This window comes from Schistocerca gregaria, chromosome 5 (genome assembly GCF_023897955.1).
Source record: "Schistocerca gregaria isolate iqSchGreg1 chromosome 5, iqSchGreg1.2, whole genome shotgun sequence".
Taxonomy (NCBI): Eukaryota; Metazoa; Arthropoda; class Insecta; order Orthoptera; family Acrididae; genus Schistocerca; species Schistocerca gregaria.
Window position 1 is genome coordinate 464,599,868 of NC_064924.1, and position 23,955 is coordinate 464,623,822.

The window sequence follows — 23,955 nt, forward strand, 5'->3', positions numbered from 1 at the left end:
AGGAATATTTCTTTATGAAGTTAGTGCAAGAGTTTCGTTGACAGATGGTGTACTTCCAACCAGCCTCTTTCTTCCTCTCTGTTCCACATCTATGATACATCACTGTCAGTGTGTGTTGTTCATAACTTCCTCTTTGGAAAACAAGGCCTTTCTCTGATGTAGACAATCTGTTGTATATTGAATTTTGTTTGTCATGGAACACTCAGCAGGATGCTAAAATGCACATTTTGCCAGTACCGTGTGACTTATCAGTCAGGTTGGCTTCGAACTTTTTTGAGTGTAGAGCTCTTTGTTCAGTGATACATTAGTGGTATGTTCTTATTAAATCATCTCTTAATAAGATTGATTAGTTTGACTTAATTAGCCCTCAATGGGCTAAAGCACATAATTTTAACATATTTTGGCATTGCTGCACGTACTGTCAGATCTGCCTGAGAGAAATTGTGTGTGGATGCCACATAACACCATCTAGATTAGTTCAGTTATGAGCTGTTGTAGATTATCATTAACTTCATGTGCATCCAAATAATGGAAGGAACTTCATCTTCTGTCCCATGTCCACATTTGACAGTTATTTAGCACTCTGTTTGAATACACAGCATTTCAAACATGTGACTTTTTTGCTGTCATATTTTCCAGTATGTTGGTGGAAAATATTTCCCTTTAGCATTTGCAGTAGGTGCTCTTCTTCTTGGCCCTGTAAAAAGCACACTTCATGAAAAGCATTCTTTATCTACCAGACGTACACCACTAGTCATTTAATGTCACAGCACTTGTACTCCCATTTCTGTACTGACAGTGGCGCAGTTTTCACATTAAAAAAAATAAATTATTATTGCTAAGACATTGCTCCATTCCTTGATTTACAGATGCCATTTAATGCCATTTTACAGTCACCTAATAAATAAAATATGCATCCACGTACCACAAAATACTTGGCCATCAGTTAAGACAGGTTGACATCTGCCATTTACACAATTCGTTTCCATCTCCCATAAATTTTCCCAGAGTTCCCTTATGCTGTGATGAAGCACAATGTTTTTGTGTTCTGCTTTATGTTTAGGCACTGAACAAACTTATTTAATGGTAGAAACTCCACTTAACACAATATTTATTGGTTGAATTTGCAACAGTCAAAACTAATTTAAGACGAAGAGAAGTTTGAGGAATAAATATGTAAACTTGATGCAAGGAAACGGAAGTTGTTGGTTATAATTATGTTAACATTCCTTTTTTTGTAATCGTGAAATGGCTGTTTTAGTGAGAAAACTATAAATAACTAATGAGTAAAGAGGTTTGCTCAAGCAGCTGCCAGAGAACTACTTTCAAGCACAAAAAACAACAGGCATTACTTTGCATATGCGTCTACGATTACATAGAAATGTGTGTTTGTTATTTGTTCTGCTTAAACACTTCCCACCCCATTTCCGGTTGGATTCTCATGCATAGTGGTGGAGCAACAACTGATATGTCAAATCTCTAAAACTTGCCGCTTCATGCTCGCAAACCACGAAAAAAATCAGCATGCGTTGCAGTGGAAGCAGCTTCCCATTTCCCCCTGCGTGATACTGATAATAGCTAGTGTTCCTGAATTTTTCACTTAACACTTTAGAGATCAAATCCGAGCATAGCTCAGGCCACAGCTTTGTGTTAAAAGGACCATGCCCAAGTGTAGGTCGGGCCACGATTTTCTCGATGTATGGGCCACCCATTGCTTAAAAACTGAACTCATTTCATACAAGAACAATGTACAGGTGTCTTGCGACCTGCTCCTTGACTAGTGCTTCTTTCTGTTATCAATTTATAGAATTATTTTGAGAGAAACATTACAAATGTAACAATTGCTGTTGTGAATGGCTGAGCCAATATGATTGCATTGACATAATTTTATGTGTGTACTCTTTAGGTTTAATCAAACAATGGAAAATTGATGGGAAAGGGGTAGTAACTCAACATGCCTGCTATACTGTGTGGAGCAATCTTTCCTTTTTATAATACTCATTAGGTTTCACAGTTTGCTGTAATTCTACTACAGATACATCACATTTGTTGAGTGAGCAAGAAGTTTTGAAACCTCAAGAATAATAAATTGCTCAATAACTAACCCCGCACTGTTTTCTTGGGAGGATAATTGTACTTTCTTTCATCATTATTTTGAAGTATATAATCTATCTTGGAACTGAAGCAAATATGGAAAATAAATCTAGAAGATAGCCTATTTCTTAGTATATGTTACTCTTGAAGATACATCAATTACATATGTGACAGTAATGCTTTAAACATTGCATAAATGGCCTATTTCATAGGCACAATATTTTCCTAAATGGCCTGTCCCCAAAGCATTAACTCCTCTGTCCTATGATGCCACACATGAAAACATTCCATAAATTCATTGTCACTATATTGTGTCACCACATTTTCGAAATAATTTTCATATTTTCGTGTTTTTGTACTATTTAACAATTCCAACTCCTCATCACTCAACAGCAAATCCAATTCTGATTTGCTAGACATCTGGAATAAATGGCAGTTATAAGTGTCATGTTTCAATCAGTGATGATTTTGTAGGAATAAGTAAAATACTTACCTTACAATCAGTGATTAAGTTGAACATGAAATGGTCCAACAAGGATACAGCTACAGCTTTCAAACGATTGAAGAGTTTACCACAAAACAAAACCCAAGTCATTTGGAGAGTATCCCCACTCTAACTCTGACAGCTCTGCACATGTGCAGATCTGGCAGCTTGGGAGTGCCAGAAAAATTTTTCAGGCTAGTGTCTGGCTACTTGCTTTCACTGCTTGTACAGCAAACAACCACGCTCATGTAGCCAGAATTGGGAGAAGGCCCTGCTTATATGCGATTTCATAACTGTGCATGCATGTGAGCCCACTGGCAGTTGCTGGAACGAACTTAAGATCACTCACAAGTTGCAGAACAATGAGTCAGCAACAAGCACACAAGAAAGAATGTAAACTTTACTAGCTTTTGGAAAATAATCTTTAACATGCTAGAGTATGGAGACAGACACACACACACACACACACACACACACACACACACACACACACACACACACACACACACAAAGTGCACCTACTTTGTGCGAGCTCGCCGCACAGTGTTGAGGTCGTAGTTCGGCAGGTGGATTGGGGTACTGGGTTGTGTCGGGTGGGGTAGGTAGAGAAGAAAGGAGGAGGAGGAGGAGGATGGGGTGGGAATGAGTATCAAGTGGAGGAAAACTTGGAGGCAGCAAATATGCAGGATAGGAATGCAGGAAGGAAGGGCGGCAGGCAGGTGCACTGGTTAGGCATGCAATATGTGGGCGCACCGTAGCTGATGAGTTTGTGCAGTGCAGGATGATGATGACGATGTGGATTGGGAGGGAGTGACAGGACAGAGGAACGAGGAACTGATGGGTACAGGGTTTGGTGACAATGGATTAATGGAGATTGCAGTCGGGATGATTATAGAAGCAAAGGGTGTTGCAGGGATAACTTCTCTCTACGTTGTTGCAATAACTTGTGCTGGAGGGAAGGATTCAGATGACAAGGGTTATGAAGCAACCATTGAACTCAAGAATATTGTGCTTCACAGCATATTTGGCACTGGGTCGTCATTTCTACTCTGACCCAAGTTTTTGGTGGCTCTTTGTTCTGGTGTGTAGCTGGTTGGTGGTCATGCCTACATAAAATGCTGTGCAGAAGTTGATACAGAGCTAGTATATGACAAGTCTGCTTTCACAGGAGGCCCTGCCTCCATGTGCAGCTGATTCTTGGTGGTTGTGGGAGGATTAGGAGTGTGTGAGGGTATGATCCAGAAATTCTGTTTACAGGCCACATCTATATTAGCTTGGCTTCTCTGCAGATCACACGTAAGTGCCTGCCAGAGGGTTCATCGATCCACCTTCACACCAATTGTCTATTAATCCACTCTTGAACAGCCTGCAGAAAAAAAAAATGAACACCCATATCTTTCCGTGCAAGTTTTGATTTCCCTTACTTTATTATCATGCTTGTTTCTCCCTATGTAGCTTGGCGTCAAAAAAATATTTTTGCATTCAGAAGAGGAAGTTGGTGGTTGAAATTTCATGGAAGGATGCAGCTGCAGTGAGACATACCTTTTTTCAATGGCGTCCACCCTTATTTCTTGATAGTACAAAATGTGCTGCCCTTCTTTGAACTTTCTTGATTTACTCCATTAGTCCTATCTGATAAGGATCCCACACAGTGCAGCAGTACTCTGAAAGAGGATGGACAAGTTTAGTGTAGGCACTCTCTTTAGCAGATCTGTTGCATCTTCTGAATCTTCGGTTCACCTTGTCTACAACATTTTTTGTGTGTTCTTTCCAATTTAAGTTGTTCATAATTGTAGTTCCTAGGTATTATATGGATTTTACAGTCTTTAGATTTGATTGATTTATTAGTTAACCAAAGATAACTGATTTCTTTTAGCACTCATGTGGTTGACCTAACACTTTTCCTTATGAAGGGTTAATTGCCAATTTTCAGATCATACCGTTATCTTTCCTAAATTGTTTTGCAATTTGTTTCAGTCTACTGATGACTGTACTAGACAATAAATGATATCATCAACTGCAAACAACCTAAGGTGGCTGCTCAGATTGTCTCATAAATTGTTTATATAGATAACGAACAGCAGAGGTCGTATAACACTATCTTGGGGAACACCAGAAATAGCTTCTGTTTTACTCTGACATTCTGTTAGTTACTACAAACTGTGACCCTTCTGACTGGAAATTGGATATACATTTGGAGCCAGTAATTGTCTGTGAAGGTCTTTCTGAAACTTTCAGTATATTGGGACAGGGAATTCTTGTCATTGGAAATACACCGTTCACTGGATGCCGGGCTATAGGGGAATGATTTTTTTGTGTGGCAGGTGTGACAGCTGCCAAAGTGAAGTGCTGGTGGTGATTAGTTGGCTTAATATGGACAGAGGTATGGAGGGAGCCATCCAAGAGGTAGTCTGCTTCCAGGAAAGTGTGTGTTGGGTTGAGGAGAACTGGGTGAAACAGCTAGTAGACAAGATGTTTAAATAGTGGAGGAATGGAGATACTGTCACAGTCCTGAATTCAGATCATGAAGGTATCATCAGCAAACCTGAACCAGACAAGCTGCTAGGAAGGTTTCCTCTATTTGGCCCATAACCAGGAGAAATAGTCATTTGTGAGGATATAATTGGTTGTATGTACAAGGAATGTAAACAGCACAGAGAGAGTGTGTGTGTGTGTGTGTGTGTGTGTGTGTGTGTGTGTGTGTGAGAGAGAGAGAGAGAGAGAGAGAGAGAGAGAGAGAGAGAGAGAGAGAGAGAGGGGGGGGGGGGGGTGCTTGTACTCGCGTAAATGTACTTTAGCTCATTAAAGAATATTTCCGAAACCTAGCAAAGTTCTAATCCTTTATTGTATGCCTTTAAGTGAACTCTCAATTTTGTTCCTCAAGTTATTGAAAATTTTAGATGTGTAGGAACTTGTATAACCTCCTTCAAATGTTGCACATATCTTAACGTGGACCTCGTGTGTATTTGTACAAGCAGTGGTGACATTTAACTGGCACATGTGTGCTAAGTATGACTTTCAGCAACAGATGTTAAGAGTCCTGGAAAGATATTTGATGTTTAAAATTATTTCAGGCTTCATCCCCAAGAAGTAAGATCCTTCACTTGTGTGATTATGATAGAGATTTAGCAGAATGTGAGGTGCGTGGGGTAAGCACAGGTGATAAAGTGCAACAATATTTTAGGCATGACAGTTTCCTGAAGCTTGTTGTGCATCATTTTTATAAAATGAGATTGTCAAAGCTTCTTGGAATTCACTGCTTTCTTTTTAATATTCTGGTTTTGCATTGAGAAATTGTCATTTGTACCTGGCAACTTTGCAAGTTTTACATTTTTTAAAAATCTGTCACCTTTAATTCAGATAAGTTGCTTGTAGTTCCAAAAAGATTATTTTTCACTTTGAAATTATATCATGCTTTTGCCATTTATTGTGGCCCCCATATACCTGTATGCTTCTGTAATTCCTACTAAGCAGACAGTAGGAAGATTGTGCTTCAAACTTAATACAAGATATTCATTGAACAGTGATTCATTAGCAAGAGATAACTGGACGCATGATTTGGCTTCTTTGAATGATCTTGCAACTATAGCATGTGGAATAGTTGACTTAACTAAGTAAGTCTATTGTGAGCATAAGAGCAGTATCATTTTTGGGAAAGCAGCTGAAGCTTTGCTATTGCGTCAACAGTAACAATCAAAATAGTGCTGTCGAGTCAGTCTCAGTTTCTGCCTCTGTATCTGTCTTCACACTCTGACATACACACACACACCACACACACACACACACACACACACACACACACACACACACACCTACCTACCTCTTGCTTCAGGACATCTCTTTTTTTTACCTCATTTTCCTTATCAGGAGTATAGGTTGTGTGCAAAGCTCTAATTTTTGGTTGGTTTACTCTACTGCTCTTGAAATTGTTACAAACTGTGACCAGTGTGATTTCCCTAAATCACTCCAGGCAAATGCCGGGATGGTTCCTCTGAAAGGGCACGGCCGACTTCCTTCCCTAATCCGATGAGACCGATGACCACGCAGTCTGGTCTCCTTCCCCAAGCAAGCAACCAACCAACCAAGCTCAGATGTTAAGTCCCATAAGTCCCGAACCAGATACCACTCAATGTCCTTGTATGAGAGGCAGAGCCAGTACTGCAGTTGTGTTACTGTTATGGGTATCATAGCTAATTTGATACTTGAAAAGATGTTTGCAACTTCTTTTTCATCTCACAGCTTATCTTAAGACTTTATATTTACGTTTTCGCTGGCTGAAAAATTATTCTGCCTGTAGCATTGCCCATTGAAAATCCAATAGCCCGCATTTTCCCCACGTGTTAAACTTCAGTTGTTTTTTATGTGTATCTCTTTACTTAACTTTCTGTCTCTCCCCCTCACTGCCCCCCTCTCCCCCTCACTGCCCCCCTCTCCCCCTCACTGCCCCCCTCTCCCCCTCACTGCCCCCCTCTCCCCCTCACTGCCCCCCTCTCCCCCTCACTGCCCCCCTCTCCCCCTCACTGCCCCCCTCTCCCCCTCACTGCCCCCCTCTCCCCCTCACTGCCCCCTCTCCCCCTCACTGCCCCCCTCTCCCCCTCACTGCCCCCCTCTCCCCCTCACTGCCCCCCTCTCCCCCTCACTGCCCCTTCTCCCCCTCACTGCCCCTTCTCCCCCTCACTGCCCCCCTCTCCCCCTCACTGCCCCCCTCTCCCCCTATCTCTCTCTCTCTCTCTCTCTCTCTCTCTCTCTCTCTCTCTCTCTCTCTCTCTCTCTCTACACCCCCCCCCTCTCTCTCTACCTCTCTCTTTGTTCCTCCACCCTCCCACAAATAAAACACACATTTTCCATGTCAATTTCAATTCCCCACACCTCAGCTATAGTTCCTCTCTGGGTGCATTTCCAAAATGTTGCTTTATGGATTATCACTTAGGAGACTATGGCCAGTAATAGTAATCAGTGGTGACAAGACAATATTCTGTGATTACTCTAGCCTTTCAGAACACTGTTAGGTTCTTCAGAAAAACTTCAGCTGAACTTATCTCCAACTTTAGCTAGCTGTCAGTTCCCATGTTGATTTGAGCAAGAGTGCTTTCTATTAGTGCTTGGACCTCTGGTACTTTCCCAACACAACTACGACAATTTACAACTGTTATACTGACAGTTCCTGTATCTATGTTCTTCCTGTGTTCGACCTGAATCCTTTGAGACTGAAGCCCTGTTTTTATTTCCCTGAAAGCCTCTAACCTAAAAATCTGTCCACTCCATGCCACACAGCTGCTGCTACCCATGTAGCTTCCTCCTGCATATAGTGGACTCCTGTCATGTTCAGTGGAACCTGAAACTCCACCACCCTATGGTGCAAGTTGAGGGAAGTGCAGCCAACACAGTTGCAGGACCATGTGAGCCTTTGATTTAGACTCTCCACTCTCCATGTAGCTGCCTCCTGCATGTAGTGGACTCCTGACCTATTCAGCGGAAACTCATACCACACCATCCTGTGGCGCAACTCGAGGAATGTGCAGCCTCTTCAGTCACAGAACTGTGTGAGCATTTGATTAAGACTCTCCACTCGGCTCTGTACCACATATCTGCAATTGGTTCTGTCAACTGTGCTGCAAATGGTGAGCTCTGCTTTCACCTCACAAGCAAGACAAGCAGCCTTTGCCTCTTCTATTAGCTGCTTGAAACCAGAGAGAATCTCTTCCGGTCCAAAATGACATACATCATTGGTACCAATATGAGGCACCACCTGCAGTTGGCTGTATCCTGTGCTCTTGATGGCATCTGGAAAGACCCTTTGCATGTCTGCAATGACTCCGCCCGGTATGCACACGGAGTATACATTGGCTTTCTTCCCATCCTTGGCAGCCATGTTCCTAAGGAGCACCATAACCTGCAAAATATTGTAGCTCTTAACTACCAATAATCGCATCGTTTGTGATTTCCTGCATCTGGCTGGAGGCAGTGTCAGCCATAGACAGCACCTGGAACCTGTTAATCAGACTAACCAGGGAGGCCTTACTTGTGGCCCCTGGGGAGTCTTTCTTTCACTGCCTGCCACACCTCGAGGCAATCTCCCTCTTCACCACAAGTGAAGTGCCATCGTCAGTGCAAGCAGTAACTGGGCTGGTTACTGGTGCGGGCCAATTGGCACACTCAGACGTGTTGGACACCCATTGGCTCCACACGGCTGGCCCACAACAGTGATGGCCTTCCACTGCAGCTCTAAGCTGTGTAACAGAAGTCATCACAGCCTAGAGTTAAGAGTAAAATGTCACCAATTCGACCTGCATCTGCACACAGCCTTCACAATAAAAAAAAAAAGATGTGTGAATTCGTAAGGGGCCAAACTGCTGATGCAATAAGATCATGGAAAACTACATTACACAGACAAGCAAATGATAATTGATGCACGCTATGGAGCTCTACTGTAGACTCAAAGGAAAATGCAAGAACTGTGTCCAGTAAATTAGATTATGACACAGAGATTCAAAAACTGAACTACCAAAGCACACAGGTGATTAGGAACTTTTAATATGTCACAAAATCGGTTTACTTTCCGATGCGAACAGAAATGTGAGGATATGCCTACTAAGTATTTGATTAACATGCAGAAATTAAAAAAAAACTAAACTACCAAAACACACAGATAAAATCATAAAATTCACTCCTGGTTAGGAACGCACAAAATGACACACAATCGGTTACTTCCCTGTGGCTGCTTGTCTCGGGCGGCTGCTGCTGACTGACTGACAGTTGCCCTCTGCCACTCTCTCATGTCTCCAGTTGATATGTCTTATTGTGCTGGTTCCTCACTACCAATGGGGAGGTACATGCATTTCTCTCTCTCTCTCTGCCCCCTGTGGGTTCGGGGGTAAGAATAGGCCCACGGTATTCCTGCCTGTCGTAAGAGGCGACTAAAAGGAGTCTCAAACGTTTTGGCCTTGTGAGATGGTCCCCTAACGGGTTTGACCTCCATCCTTCTAAATTTTCCGAAGAGCGAGCCGATTGGGGAAGGGCGCCTTACAAGGAGTGATGTGTCCATCAAGCATTACCATCTCTAGCCAGGTTTGTCGTCATCGCTTAGCAGTCCCGCTCACCTACCATCTCTTGGGCGTGGATTTGTTCTTGGGTGCGGTTTCTTGCAGTCTGCTATGCTGTGCCGCTTTATGCGCCAATGACGATATTGGACTACATCACCTGAAATCCAGCACGGTAGCCAGTCTGTTGTGGTGGGGCCGCCATGTACCCTGTTGGTTGTAGCCCCCTGACTACACAGGGATCGCTCTGCTGATGCCAGCGCCGTTAACTCCCCACGTATGCCAAGGAGTAGATGCCTATCTCCTTGTGGCATTGGGACTCCTGGCAATGGCCATCCTGCCAGGTGGTCGTTGCTGAGGCTGGGTGGCGCCCGTGGGGAGGGCCCTTGGTCGGAGTAGGTGGCATCAGGGCGGATGACCCGCAATGAAGCGTGGTACATCATCTCTTGCTGGTGGCCAGCCGCGAGCTGTCTCTAAGCGTTCCAGGGCTCAATACAACGCAACTACATATGACCCCAAATCGTTCCCCTCCCTGGCTACACCATGGGAGGAACGAAAGACTAAGGATGCCAGCGAACCATACTCGCCCCGCTACCTGGTGTGTACGAGAGCTGATGGTGAATCCTTTACATCCATGAAGCCTCAGTTCTTCGTCGAGCACTTAGAGGACAAGTTCGGGGAGGTGGAGGGCTTGTCCAAAATGCGCTCGGGCTCGGTTTTGATCAAATCGGCGTCCTCCGCCCAGTCCTGCCGGTTACTCGATTGTAACAAGCTGGGGGATGTTCCGGTTACAATCATGCCCCATAAGAGTCTTAATATGGTCCAGGGCATAATATTCCATCGGGACCTTCTATTGCAGTCCGATGACGAGCTTCACGCCAATTTAGAGCGGCGAGGTGTTCACTTCGTCCGACGCGTACATCGTGGTCCAAGGGATAAGCAGGTTGCCACCGGTGCCTTCATCTTGGCCTTCGAGGGTGATACTTTACCTGAGAAGGTCAAGGTGATGGTCTATCGTTGTGACGTCAAGCCATATATCCCTCCCCCGATGCGGTGCTTTAAGTGCTGGAAGTTCGGGCATATGTCTTCCCACTGTACTTCCGGCCTCACATGTCGAGATTGTGGACGCCCATCACATCCCGATACTCCATGTGCTCCGCCTCCCATCTGTGTAAACTGCGGAGAGCACCACTCACCTTGCTCGCCGGACTGCAGGATCTACCAGAAAGAGCGCAAAATCATGGAGTATAAGACCCTGGGCCGCCTGACATACACTGAGGCCAGGCAGAAGTTCGAACGCCTCCATCCTGTTCGAATGCCTGCCTCTTACGCCGCGGCTACTACTGTTATGGCCCCATTAGCTCTCCCTCAGACTGCCACTTCTCAGAGCCGGAATGCTACGCCTGCCCCCTTGATGGTGGGGGGCACTTCACTCCCTGCTGCTCCTGCACTACCTGCCTCAGGAGCAGCAACCCCCCAACCATCGGGGACATCAGTCCCCACTTCTAAGCTGGGGAAGCCTCAAACTTCCCCTGCTCGAATAGCACGGAAAGGGTCCCTTGGGTCCCTTCCTTCCCAGGTTTCCGCCTCTGGGAAGGGTGACGTCAGCCAGTGGAAGAAAAGCAGACCAGCGGCTGATCGCAGGGCTTCCCGCTCCTCCTCCGTCCCGGAGACTGACTCGCTGGAGCCCTCCCAGCCAATGAAACCCAAGGACCAGAGAGACAAGACGAAGAAGAAGACCTCTAAGGCCAAGGACCACGCGGTGGCATCCACCCCACTGCTCCCTACAGGCTCTGCGTCCGGGGATAAGGTGGAGATCCGGGCGTCCGCTGAGGACCTGGATCTCGCCGGACCCTCAGACGCCATGGAAGCAGATTGTACTGGTCCTCCATCGGTGGCAGCAGGTGACCCAGTGGCGTGATCTGCCTCCTCGGCCCCTTCACGCCTTTTTCGGACATGGACAAAGCGATACTCCAGTGGAACTGCAGCGCTTTTTTCCACCACCTTGCTGAGCTTCGCCAACTCATCAGCAGTCACCCTTTCCTCTGCATTGCCCTACAGGAAACTTGGTTTCCGGCAATGCGGACCCCTGCCCTACGTGGGTATCGGGGTTATTACAAGAACCGGGCAGCTTATGAGAGGGTATCTGGTGGAGTCTGCGTCTACATCCTTAACTCTGTCTACAGCGAATGTGTACCTCTTCACACACCTTTAGAGGCTGTCGCTGTAAGGATGTGGACGCCTCAGCCTATTACTGTCTGCAGTTTGTATGTTCCGCCAGATGGTGATGTCTCGCGTCATGTGTTGGCTGCATTGATAGCACAACTGCCTCCTCCTTTTGTGTTACTGGGCGACTTTAACGCCCATAACCCCCTGTGGGGTAGCGCCGCGATTACTGGCCGGGGTAGAGATGTCGAGACTCTCCTCTCGCAGCTTGACCTCTGCCTCTTAAACACGGGAGAGCCGACACATTTCAGCGTCGTCCATGGCACATTTTCGGCCATCGACCTTTCTATCTGCAGCCCCGGACTTTCACCATCCATCCACTGGAGTGTCCATGACGACTTATGTGGTAGTGACCATTTCCCCATCTTTCTGTCACTACCACAGCGTCACTCTTCTGAACGCCCCTCCAGATGGGCTCTGAATAAGGCTGATTGGGGCTTGTTCTCCTCTCTCGCCACTATCGCACCTCCTTCCCCTGACACCATTGATGCGGTGGTTCAGTCGGTCACCACCGGCATCGTTTCTGCGGCGGCATCTGCGATTCCCTGTTCATCCGGGTCCCCTCGCAGGAGGACTGTGCCTTGGTGGGCGCCCGAGATCGCAGAGGCGATTAGAGATCGCCGGCGGGCTCTTCAACGCCATAAGTGGCACCCGTCCTTGGAGAACCTCATCGTTTTTAAACAGCTCCGTGCCCGTGCCCGACGCCTTATTCGCCAACGGAAGCAGGAGTGCTGGGAACGGTATGTTTCCACCATTGGCGTCCGTACCCCTGCATCGCAGGTTTGGGCTAAGATTAGGCGACTCCATGGCTATCGGCTGCCTGTCTCTGTCCCTGGGCTTTCGCTGAATGGAGTGGTGTGTACTGACTCCGACACGATTGCGGACCGGTTAGCAGCGCATTTTGCTCAGTGTTCCGCATCTACGAATTACCCACTGGCCTTCCGCTCCCGGAAAGAGCGGTTGGAAAGTTGGAGGCTTTCCTTTCACACGCGCCACGCGGAGTCGTACAATGCTCCTTTCAGTGACTGGGAATTCCAGAGTGCCCTATCTGCTTGCCTTGATACGGCTCCTGGGCCAGACCGCATCCACAGCCAGATGCTGAAACACCTCTCTGTGAATTGCAAGCGACGCCTCCTAGATGTTTTCAACCGCATCTGGGTTGAGGGTGTGTTCCCGTCTCAATGGCGAGAAAGCATCGTCCTCCCCGTGTTGAAACCTGGCAAGAACCCGCTGGAGGTGGACAGCTACCGCCCCATAAGCCTCACCAACGTTCTTTGCAAGTTGCTAGAACGTATGGTGAGCCGGAGGTTGAGTTGGCTCCTCGAGTCTCGAGGCCTTCTGGCTCCGTCTCAGGGTGGGTTCCGCAAAGGCCGCTCTGCCGTCGATAATCTGGTCTCCCTAGAGTCTGCCGTCCGTACAGCCTTTGCACGCCGCCAACATCTGGTTGCCGTCTTCTTCGACATGCGGAAGGCGTACGATACGACTTGGCGATATCACATCCTGGCCACACTTCATGGGTGGGGTCATAGGGGCCCGCTCCCGATTTTTATTCAGAATTTTCTGTCGTCTCGTTCCTTCCGCGTGCAAGTTGCTGCGTCCCATAGTTCCTCCCGGGTCCAGGAGAACGGGGTCCCACAGGGGTCTGTCCTCAGTGTCTCCCTGTTTTTAATTGCGATCAATGGGCTCGCTGAGGCGGTGGGATCGTCCGTCGCAGCTTCGTTGTATGCAGACGATTTCTGCCTCTACTACAGCTCCGCTAGCATTGCAGTTGCTGAGCGCCAGCTGCAGGGCGCTATCCGCAAGGCGCAGTCGTGGGCTGTAGCGCACGGCTTCCAGTTTTCGGCCGCTAAGACCTGCGTTGTGCATTTCTGCCGGCGTCGCACGGTTCACCCTGAGCCACGCCTTTACCTTGACGGTGAACCTCTTGCTGTGGTAGAGACGCATCGGTTCTTGGGACTGGTATTTGATGCCCGGTTGACTTGGCTGCCTCATATTAGGCAGCTTAAACAAACATGCTGGCGGCATTTAAACGCTCTCCGTTGCCTTAGCCACACCGGATGGGGTGCCGATCGGTCCACCCTTCTCCGGCTGTATCAAGCGCTGATCCAGTCCCGCCTTGATTATGGGTGTGTGGCTTATGGTTCGGCGTCGCCATCAGCGTTGCAATTGCTGGATCCCATCCATCACTGCGGGATCCGACTCGCCACAGGAGCATTTCGGACAAGCCCTGTTGACAGCTTACTTGTGGAGGCTGGTGTTCCTCCATTGCGTATCCGGCGCGACCGACTTCTGGCCGCTTATGCTGCCCACGTTTGTAGCTTGCCAGGGCATCCCAACTACCGTCTCCTGTTCCCGCACTCGATCGTCCATCTTCCAGACAGGCGGCCCCGGTCAGGGTGTACGATCGCGGTTCGCATCTGGGCTCTACTGTGTGGGATTGAGTTTTTTCCTCTCCCGCCTGTTTTCCGGGCCAATCTCCGTCTGCCCCCTTGGTGTGTGCGCCGACCATGCATTCGGCTGGATTTGGCACAGGGTCCGAAAGACTCGGTCCCTCCTCCGGCCCTCCGCCGCCGCTTTGTTGCTCTCCTTGCCGAGTTTCCCGGATCTGCCGTGACCTATACCGACGGTTCGATGGTCTCTGGTCGCACTGGTTACGCTCTTACTCTAGAGGATCATTGTGAGCAACGGTCGCTGGCACCCGGGAACAGTGTATACACTGCCGAGTTGGTTGCCATCTATCGCGCCCTAGAGTATATCCGCTCCCGCTCAGGTGAGTCCTTTGTCATCTGTAGTGACTCCCTGAGTGGTTTACGAGCTCTTGACCAGTGCTTTCCTCGTTCCCGTCTGGTGATGGCCATCCACGAGTCGCTCCATGCTCTTGCCCGTTGCGGCCGCTCCGTGGTCTTTGTTTGGACCCCAGGTCATGTCGGCATCCCGGGCAATGAGCGGGTTGACACGCTGGCTAAACAGGCAGTGAGTTCACCGGCTCTGGAACTCGGCCTTATGGAGTGTGATCTCCTGTCGCTTTTGCGCCAGAAAGTGCTTGGTGCCTGGGGTGACGAGTGGCGCACCCTGCCCACGCCCAACAAACTTCGGGCGGTGAAGGAGACGACCCGTGTGTGGCGCTCCTCCATGCGGGCCTCTCGGAAGGACTCTGTCGTCCTCTGCTGGCTGCGCGTTGGCCACACGTGGCTGACGCACGGCCATTTGTTGCGCCGGGAGGACCCACCGCTATGTCGCTGCGGGGCAGCTCTGACGGTGGTCCACATTTTGGTGGACTGCCCGCTTTTAACAGGACTCAGGCAGACGTTTGCGCTGCCTGATACCCTCCCTGCCCTTTTATGTGATGACGATGCTATGGCGGACCTCGTGTTGAGTTTTATTCGGGCAGGGGGTTTTTATCGTATGATTTGAGTGTTTGTCCTTTTATTTCCTGTATTGACTTGGGCCTTTGGCCTGTGGTTTGAAACTGTGGGTTTTAATGTCATTTGGTGGTTGGCTTTTCCTTATTTTCATGGTCGGCCAACCACCTTCACACTCGGTGCGATTTTAGTTCCGTTTGTCTGGTCTTTGTCTGCCTTTCTTGTATTGTGTCGTCCCTTCTCTCAGTTCTCCGTTTTTAATGACTGACAGTTTTTATTTCGTGTGATTTTATCGTGGAACAAGGGACCGATGACCTTAGCAGTCTGGTCCCTTCAATCCCACACCCAACCAACCAATCTCTCTCTCTCTCTCTCTCTCTCTCTCTCTCTCTCTCACACACACACACACACACACACACACACACACACACACACACACACCGCTGATTTAACTCAGTCAGTGGTGGATGGATAGATAATTTGTGGCATCAGTTCTAAGCCATATTTAGTGCTTTAGTGTTTTCTTTCAGGAGGCTAACTGATATTTTGTCCATTGAGCTTATAAAAAACTTTGATGGTTTCCAGTTCTTACTGTTTTGAAGGGACAGTTTAGTTGGATAGTGGTACGGCAAAGCATTTACAGCTTTCAGACTACTCCTTCCCCGTTCAAAAGTGGATTTTACTACTTTCAAAAGAGTGTTACCTGAAACTTAGAATTTGAGTAGACACAGACACTGATAGTAACTCTTCATTTGTGAGGTTTGAAGTTATTTTCTTTTCAAGATTTTGACAGAAATGGATATTACTTAGTGATTTGCAGGTCGTAACAATCTTGGCATAGCTACACTTGGGAGATATTAGCAGAAGATCAGTTTCTCAAAAGTTCGTACATTGAAGCGAGAGAGAGAGAGAGAGAGAGAGAGAGAGAGAGAGAGAGAGAGAGAGAGAGAGAGAGAGACGTCATATAGTTTCCCTTCATAAATTTCTTTCTAGAAATACTAGTACCTGCTTTCCGAACATTTGTGTCCTAGAGACTAATTGTGAGAAGCCACATATCTTTTTTGCTGAATAATATGGCAGTTATTGCATGTACTTACTTGCAATATATGCATTAATAAAATGCACAATGTTTGTGCTATGTTTGTGGACAAAGGCATGTGTTGTTCAAATTTGCTGCAATGTTTCCACACTTACTATCTTAGTATGTTGAAATTAGCAGATAGTAGCTTCATAAAATTGAGTCAGATGTTGCTATTGACTTGATAGGACTGTCATCATATTGCATTGGATTATTCTCATCAGCATGAAAATAGTGTTGTTACATTGTATTGTATGATTAAGAAGTTGTATTGTATGTTTTAAAAAATGCTTATTTTTGTCCTCTCATGTTAGTTGACATTGGAGTCATTTAATACTATTGAGAATTATTATACTGGCGTACTGTATACATTGACAAAAGTAACTTTTTGATCATTGTGCATCAGAGGAAGGAGATGAGGTTGATGCTGGGTGGTGCCTATAAACAATATGTGTGCTCTGTTGCCTTATTCTTTTTCAGTGTTGTAGGGTGGATTAGGACGGATAGTGGCGGGAGTAGGGAAATGATTTGATCGTTATGTCATAAATTTTCAAATTATTTAATTAATTTTGGAAGCTTCAATTGTGATGTAAGAGGTTCCAGTCATTCCCAAGTTGCAACACCCAGATTTAACATGGAACTTGCAAAGAAATTAAAAAATACAAACATTTCGTCATTCTGTGTGCCATTAAAATGAAACAAACTCTTTTGCTATTATCCTCGCCCAGCAACACAAATTTCTATGAAGAACCACACATCCAAAAATTTGCACTTTCTGAAATAGTTTGACACAGAAATGTTCTTTTGTTTTAGCCAATCGAAAGTCATGTTCTTTGGAGGAAGCTCTAGGCACCATGTTAAGTATCATCTAATGATAAGAGGCATTGTATGTAACAGTTCAAGCAGCTCAACCAAAATGTTTAATGGACAGCTCTCGAACCACCACGAAAACACCCCTCCACTCATTTCTTTACGGTAATTGAGGGTTTTGTTAGATTCAAATAGCAACCTACAGTTTTCCACAAACCTTGCAATTTTGTTTGGATGGGGAAGAATCAGGGCAATGCCATTTTCGTGGGTACTACTGTTGTGTTACTGTATTATCTTCATGGACTTTGGGCTGCTTTTACACACATACAAATAATAACTCTCCCCTTTATGGCCTTGCTTCTGTTTATTTTGTCAACAAAAATAATACATTTTAAGACATGTTCATTATTGTGATAGCATTAAATACTACATTGTGATTGAGTGAATTAATCTATAACACTTTGTGTTTTGGCTAACTCTGTTTTAAGAATAAAAAAAATAATAGGTATATAATATCTCTTCACACTAAATGTTTTCCATTTATGTTTTCACACTTGAACCCTAAACTCTGTACTTCATTTCACACTGATGTGGGTAGACCAAACATAAGCAAGCCTTTACTGTTTAAAGATAATACAGATTTACTAGTGCTGTTTTTCTAAATAATCACCCATGTTATTGATAGACTTGCCATTGTTTGGGTGTGTTTTAATCCCATTTTCGAAGAAAGTATGAGACGACCACCAAAGCAGTTGCAGAGAAACAGTAGTAGGCAGTATTAACGGCCTTACGTTCCTGTTGGAAATCAACTTGTTCTGTGCTTTTGCAGTACTAGAACACTGACAGTGACCTTTCTGGGGGCCTTATGTTCCTGTAGGAAATCAACCTGTTACATGCTTTTGCAGTACTAGAACACCGACAGTGGCCTTTCAGGCAGACGGCTGTATCATGTTCACTGGTGTCCTCTTGCCATTCCCTTGTGAGGCCATATTGTTGGAGTTCAACTAGGGGGTGTGATTAGGGACTAGAGTCTCATCACAACTGACTATTTTTGCCAAAAACGGCATCGGCTTCTGTCTCGTATCATGCGAGAAACGTGCAAGATCTTGCTACTCTTGTAGCTCTCTGCTCATCATTCAGAAACTTCTGAACCCAATGAGCTGGCACTCTCCACAAATTCAACTCATACTGAGTAATTGACTGGACACTTCAATAATTGTAGTTTCTGAGAGATTTCAAGCACAGTTAAATGCTGGTCACCTTCGGCAACTTTGCAGATGGCAATGCCTTGCTGTTCTGTACTGTGGTGGTGGTGGTTTTCTTGAACTCTTTACACCAGTATTTCATGCGGGGTTACAAAATGATTTTTTCCCATCAGCATTAATGTTGTTGCTCATAAGGTAGTTGACTGTGATGTGCAGAACAACAGAGTGCAGTTCTTTCCCTCTCCCTTCCCCTGGATGAATGCTGGGATAGTTCCTGTGAAATATTTTCTTCTCTTGTCATATCCAAATCTTTGCTCAGTCTCATAATAATCTTGTAGTTATCAGGGGTTTTCTTCCTTCCTTCAATTGATAATTGACTTACTAGCTATTGCAAACTAACTTTTCCACAGGTGAATGAGTGTGATGTACCCCCAATGCTGTGAGGCTCCCTTGGTTTAATCCTCAGGCAAATTGAAACTTGTGAACACTCCTCAGATATTAAAGTAAATTGTATGAACTGCTGTTGACGAGTGGACCTTGTATTTCGCAAACTAACAGATTTTATTTATTGGCTAAGGTGTATCATCTAGAAGAAGGGAAGAACAGGAATCCCAGATTTTTTGATGATGATTTGGAAGAACATCAGCCTTTCCCGACTCTTCAAGAAGCATTAGAGATAATAGATCCACATGTGGGCTTCAATGTTGAAATTAAATGGACAATGGAACTTAAGGTAAAACCTCTTTCTTTTTTACTGAGTTTTTTGGTTGTCGCGGTATTTTAGAACTAACTTAGATTTTTTAACTCCTCTTAGGATGGGACATACGAGCTTGTTGATCCATTTGATCTCAACATGTATCTCGATACTGTGCTCAAAGTAATTCTGCAACACGGTGGAAGCCGCAAGATTGTGTTTTCGTGCTTCCACCCAGATATATGCACAATGTAAGCATTCATCAGTATTAACAAATATAATCAGTATTCCAAAGGTTTCATGGTGAGATGAATAATGAATCATTTAGATTTCATATTTTAATGTTGAATGCATAAAACTAAAAGTGCTATCTTTTGTTAATAAATTTAATTGAAAAATGTTAAAAAAATTTGTGCACAGGATACGGCTCAAGCAGAATTTGTATCCCGTCATGTTCCTTACTCAGGGGATAACAGCGAAGTATCCACCATATCGTGACATGAGGACTTGGAATATACCAATGGCAGTATATTATGCCCTGTCTGCTGGTATATTGGTGAGTTAAGTATGCAGATTTTATAAAAATGTTAGTTTAATGAAAATTTTCTGACATGATGGCAATTTTTGAATGTAGCTTTTAGTCCTAAGTAATGTGAGTCATTCAAATAATGTACAGGCAATTCAGTTGACAGTAATAGTGATAAGGCAGTAGTTAAAATCTGGTATTTTCCCCCCAGATGGGAGCACATGAAGACGAAAGGGGAAAAGAGTGTAAGAAGGCATTGGAACAGAAATAATAAAATAGTAATTTTATGGGTTAATTTATTCCTGTTCGCTTTATTTGCATCACTTGTGCACTTTATGTCCAAGGTGTATCAAAAAGAATCAGCCAATTTGGCATGTCTATATTTCTGAAACTAATAAACATGTACAATGAATTTTGTTTTTTGATGAATGGTAAACTCAAAAAGTCTTTTTTTTTTTTTTCCCGCACCTTGTCATAGGTGCTCAATATGCCCCCCTTGAGATGCACAGCAGTTGTCAATGCTGTATTCAAACTGTTCTCATACTGCATATCCCCGTGCGAGTCCGGGGATTAGAATAGGCCCAAGGTATTCCTGCTTGTCGTAAGAGGCGGCTAAAAGCAGTCTCTCATGTTTTGGCCTTTATGTGATGGTCCCCTGTAGGTTTTGATCTCCATTTTCAAAATTTTTCCGAAGAGGAGCCAATTGGGGATGGCACCTTATATGGTGCATTGTGTCGATCGTGCCTTGATCTTTAGCCCACTTTCTCATTGTCACATTGCAGTCCAGCTCATTCTCCATCTCTTGGGTGAGGACACCTTCCTGGGTGCGTTTTCCACCATGCACTATGCAGTGTCGGTTTCTGCAACAATGGTGACTATGGACTTCTTTGCACCTCATATCCAGCACCGTAGCAAATTCATTGTGGTGGGGCCGCCATGTACCCTGTTGGTTGTAGCCCCCTGACAACACAGGGATCGCTCTGCTGATGCCTGCATTGTTTACTCCCTGTGTATGCCAAGGAGTAGATGCCTATCACCCTGGGGCATTGGGACTCCCAGAAATGTCAATCCTGCCAGGTGGCTTTTGTTGTAGATGGGTGGCACCTGTGGGTTGGGCCCTTGGTCGGAGTGGGTGGCATCAGGACGGATGACGCATGATGAAGCATACCACATCATCACTAGCTGGTGATCAGACATCAGCAGTCTCTAAGCATTCCAAGTCTCAGTACGACTCTAAATCATTCCCCTCCCTGGCCACACCATGGGAGGAACGCCAGGCTAAGGATGGCAGCAAACCTTATTCACCCCGGTACCTCATATGTACGAGAACTGATGGGGACTCCATTGTTTCGATGAAGCCATAGTTTTTTGTAGAGCATTTAGAGGACAAGTTTGGGGAGATGGAAGGCTTGTCCGAAATGCGCTCTGGGTCAGTCTTGATACGAACAACATCCTCTGCCCAGTCACAGGCTTAACTTGCTTGTAACAAGTTGGGGAATGTTTCTGTTACCATGATGCCACATAAGAGCTTAAATATAGTGCAGTGTATTATATTCCACAGGGACATTCTTTTGCAGTCTGACGACAAGCTGCATGCCAATTTAAAGTGGCAATGTGTTCATTTTGTGCAGTGCATCCATTGGGGTCTGACAGGTGTCTTCATCTTGGCCTTTGAGGGTGAGACCGTACCCGAGAAGGTCAAGGTGATGTCTGTCGCTGAGATGTCAAACCATATATCCCTCCCCCAATGTGATGCTTTAAGTGCTGGAAGTTTAGCCATACGTCTTTCTGCTGTACTTCCAGCATCACACTTAGAGATTGTGGACATCCATAACATCCCAATACTCCATGTGCCCCATCTCCCATCTGTGTCAGCTGTGGAGAGCATCATCCACCTTGCTCACCAGTCTGCAGGATTTTACAGAAAGAGGGGAAAATTGTGGAATACAAGACCTTGAACCGACTGACCTACACTGAGGCTAAGAGAAAATGTGAGATGACGCCTGCCAGTGGCTGAAGTGCTTAAAAGGAGCTGGTCGTAGAGCATCACGATCCTCCTCAGTCTTGGAGACTGTACCAGTGAAGCCCTCCCAGCTGGAGAATCCCAAGCAGCAGCAAGAAAAGTCCAAAAAGAAGACCCCCCCTAAGACCAAGTAAATTGCTTTTGTGTGTCCATCCTTTTAGCAGAAGGTCTCTGGGACAAAGGCCATTTACTATTGTGACAAAATATAAAAGAGCCTACAGCCGTCCTTATGATTTTGTTTTATTTTGTCACTATCAGTTTCATCACTACATTGCATCATCTTCAGGCTGTTTTGGTGGGGTACAGGTTGATACGATCCCTATGCATAACTCATCAGTTGCCAGCATTACTGGATTCACAGATAATGTCAGCACTCCAACCATTCTGAGTGCTGACACATTATCTGCGAATCTAACCAACTATTCAACAGAACCTGGTGATTTTTATGGTACTGAAAAGACAAGTGTAACATGAAACTGTCCAATATATATAGAGAGAAGTGCAACATCATTCGTAGGTTATGACTGTCCTCTTCAAATGGTTCCATGAGGTCAGTGAAAGAATGCCTTTCTTTGGGTATTGTATCTTGGAATCTGCAAAAAATCATGCGAAGTCTTGAATACATTGATCTGGCCACCTTGATTAGAAAGAATGGTCTAAAATTAAGTAGATAAAGTGAGGATCTGAAACATTGTACAATAAAACTTTTCCATAGCTGAAAGAAAAATATTATCCCAGAAGAATTTTTACATTTATTGGAACTTTTACTGTTTAATTCTCACAGCAATGGACATTGTTCAGGAGGCAAAAAGGAGCAATGAAAATTCAGCACAATGGTTGCTTGTTAATATGACACATGAAAAGTCGCTGCCAGTAGTAACTGGATGTTTTAAGAACATACTTAAGACTACAGTTGCAATTTAAGAATAACAGCACATATTTATGAGGTTGCTTAGATCCCTGATTGGAGCAGTGGATGAAAGACTTTTCTTATAACTAACATGCAATTTACATTCAGTGGTCATACCCTTTCAAGAATGGTAATATTGTGTCTTTCTGAAAACAGCAATTGTCATCGGCACCTCTGGATCTGGGCATAATTCACTCAGTGCCTGCAAAATATAGTGGTCATTTTTTCATAGGTCAGTTTCAGCCATTGTATAAAAGGAAGTTATAGAAATTAAACATTTTACAGGCTTCCACTTTTTTTTGCCTGGAATGCTGTAACACACCAGATTTCATTGGACTATGTTGTAAATATTGACTTTGTTAAAATATTGGTTGCTGCAGATGATTATTTCCCTAAAGAAGAATTGAAAGTAGTAATGCATGACTTGGTGACTTCCACGTGTATATGAATGAGAAATGCACAATACTGTTGTGAAGAAGAAGCTGAAACATATGGTCATGGCAGTTAGAATGACAAAGAAGAGAAGAAAACATTTTGCTGTAGATATGCTATGACTTTACACTATTAGGAATTGTTTTGCCTCAGTTCAGTCAGTAATTGTGAACATCAGCCAGCTGTAATGAGAACTTCTATCAGTGTGTTATCCTACAAGGAAGAAGAAAATTACTCTTATGGAAATGGAAATGTGTGACTAATGCCTCCTGTCAGGTAGACTGTTCGCCAGGTGCAAGTCTTTAGATTTGACGCCACTTCAGCGACTTGCACATCGATGGGGATGAAATGATGATGATTATTACAACGCAAATTACTCTTATCAATAGTCCTCATGCCATGTTCATAAGTTGAATAAACAGCGTTTCATGCAACTTTACTTCTTTTTCTGAGTACGTCCCTCAAGTTAAGATCCAGGTTAGTGATCACGTGATTAGAGAGTACTTACATCACATAAAAATGCCCAGATTCAGATTATGAGTAATTCATTCATTGTAATTAAGTTAAATCACTATTTACAGAAAAACAACATTTCATTAGAGAACTGTGTGATGTAACAGAGATCCATTCAGAAGAGAGTTACTTTGTACGTAAGCTGCTAACTACATATTATATTCTTCAGAAATGTTTAGACTTAAGTGGTATGACACTGCCACACATGTTCACAGTACATAGCAAAGAAGAAAAAGACTGAATTGATATTTGTGTCTGTGCATGTTTTGTATTCAAGTGTGCATTTTCCATCAATAGCTTGCATTTTACTGGAAGAATCATTCATCAAGCAAACATGAAGATGTTGCAGAGCTGCTTTGTGGCACTTGGCCATTTTCTCTCTGTTCAATAAGTTGCAGAGCTTGGTTAATGTAGGAATACTGTGGGCTATTCACATTCAGAGTGTAACAAGCTATGAGACGGAACACAACAATTTTAAGTAGTGTTATTTTTTCTGTGCTGAATTTCATGAACACCACAGTCATTAATGATTTGAATGAATAATGCAACCATCCACAA

At 44.7% G+C, this 23,955-nt stretch overlaps 1 protein-coding gene across 3 annotated transcripts in view; it reads left to right on the top strand.

Moving 5' to 3' along the window:
- LOC126271919 (glycerophosphocholine phosphodiesterase GPCPD1-like) overlaps positions 1–23,955 on the top strand; it is a 238,424-nt gene that overhangs the window by 203,861 nt on the left and 10,608 nt on the right. For all 3 annotated transcript variants that reach the window (XM_049974316.1, XM_049974314.1, XM_049974315.1), the window contains 3 exons: positions 18,877–19,032; positions 19,114–19,244; positions 19,414–19,549. In XM_049974316.1, the coding sequence (XP_049830273.1) occupies positions 18,877–19,032; positions 19,114–19,244; positions 19,414–19,549 (423 nt within the window). The remainder of the gene's footprint in view (positions 1–18,876; positions 19,033–19,113; positions 19,245–19,413; positions 19,550–23,955) is intronic.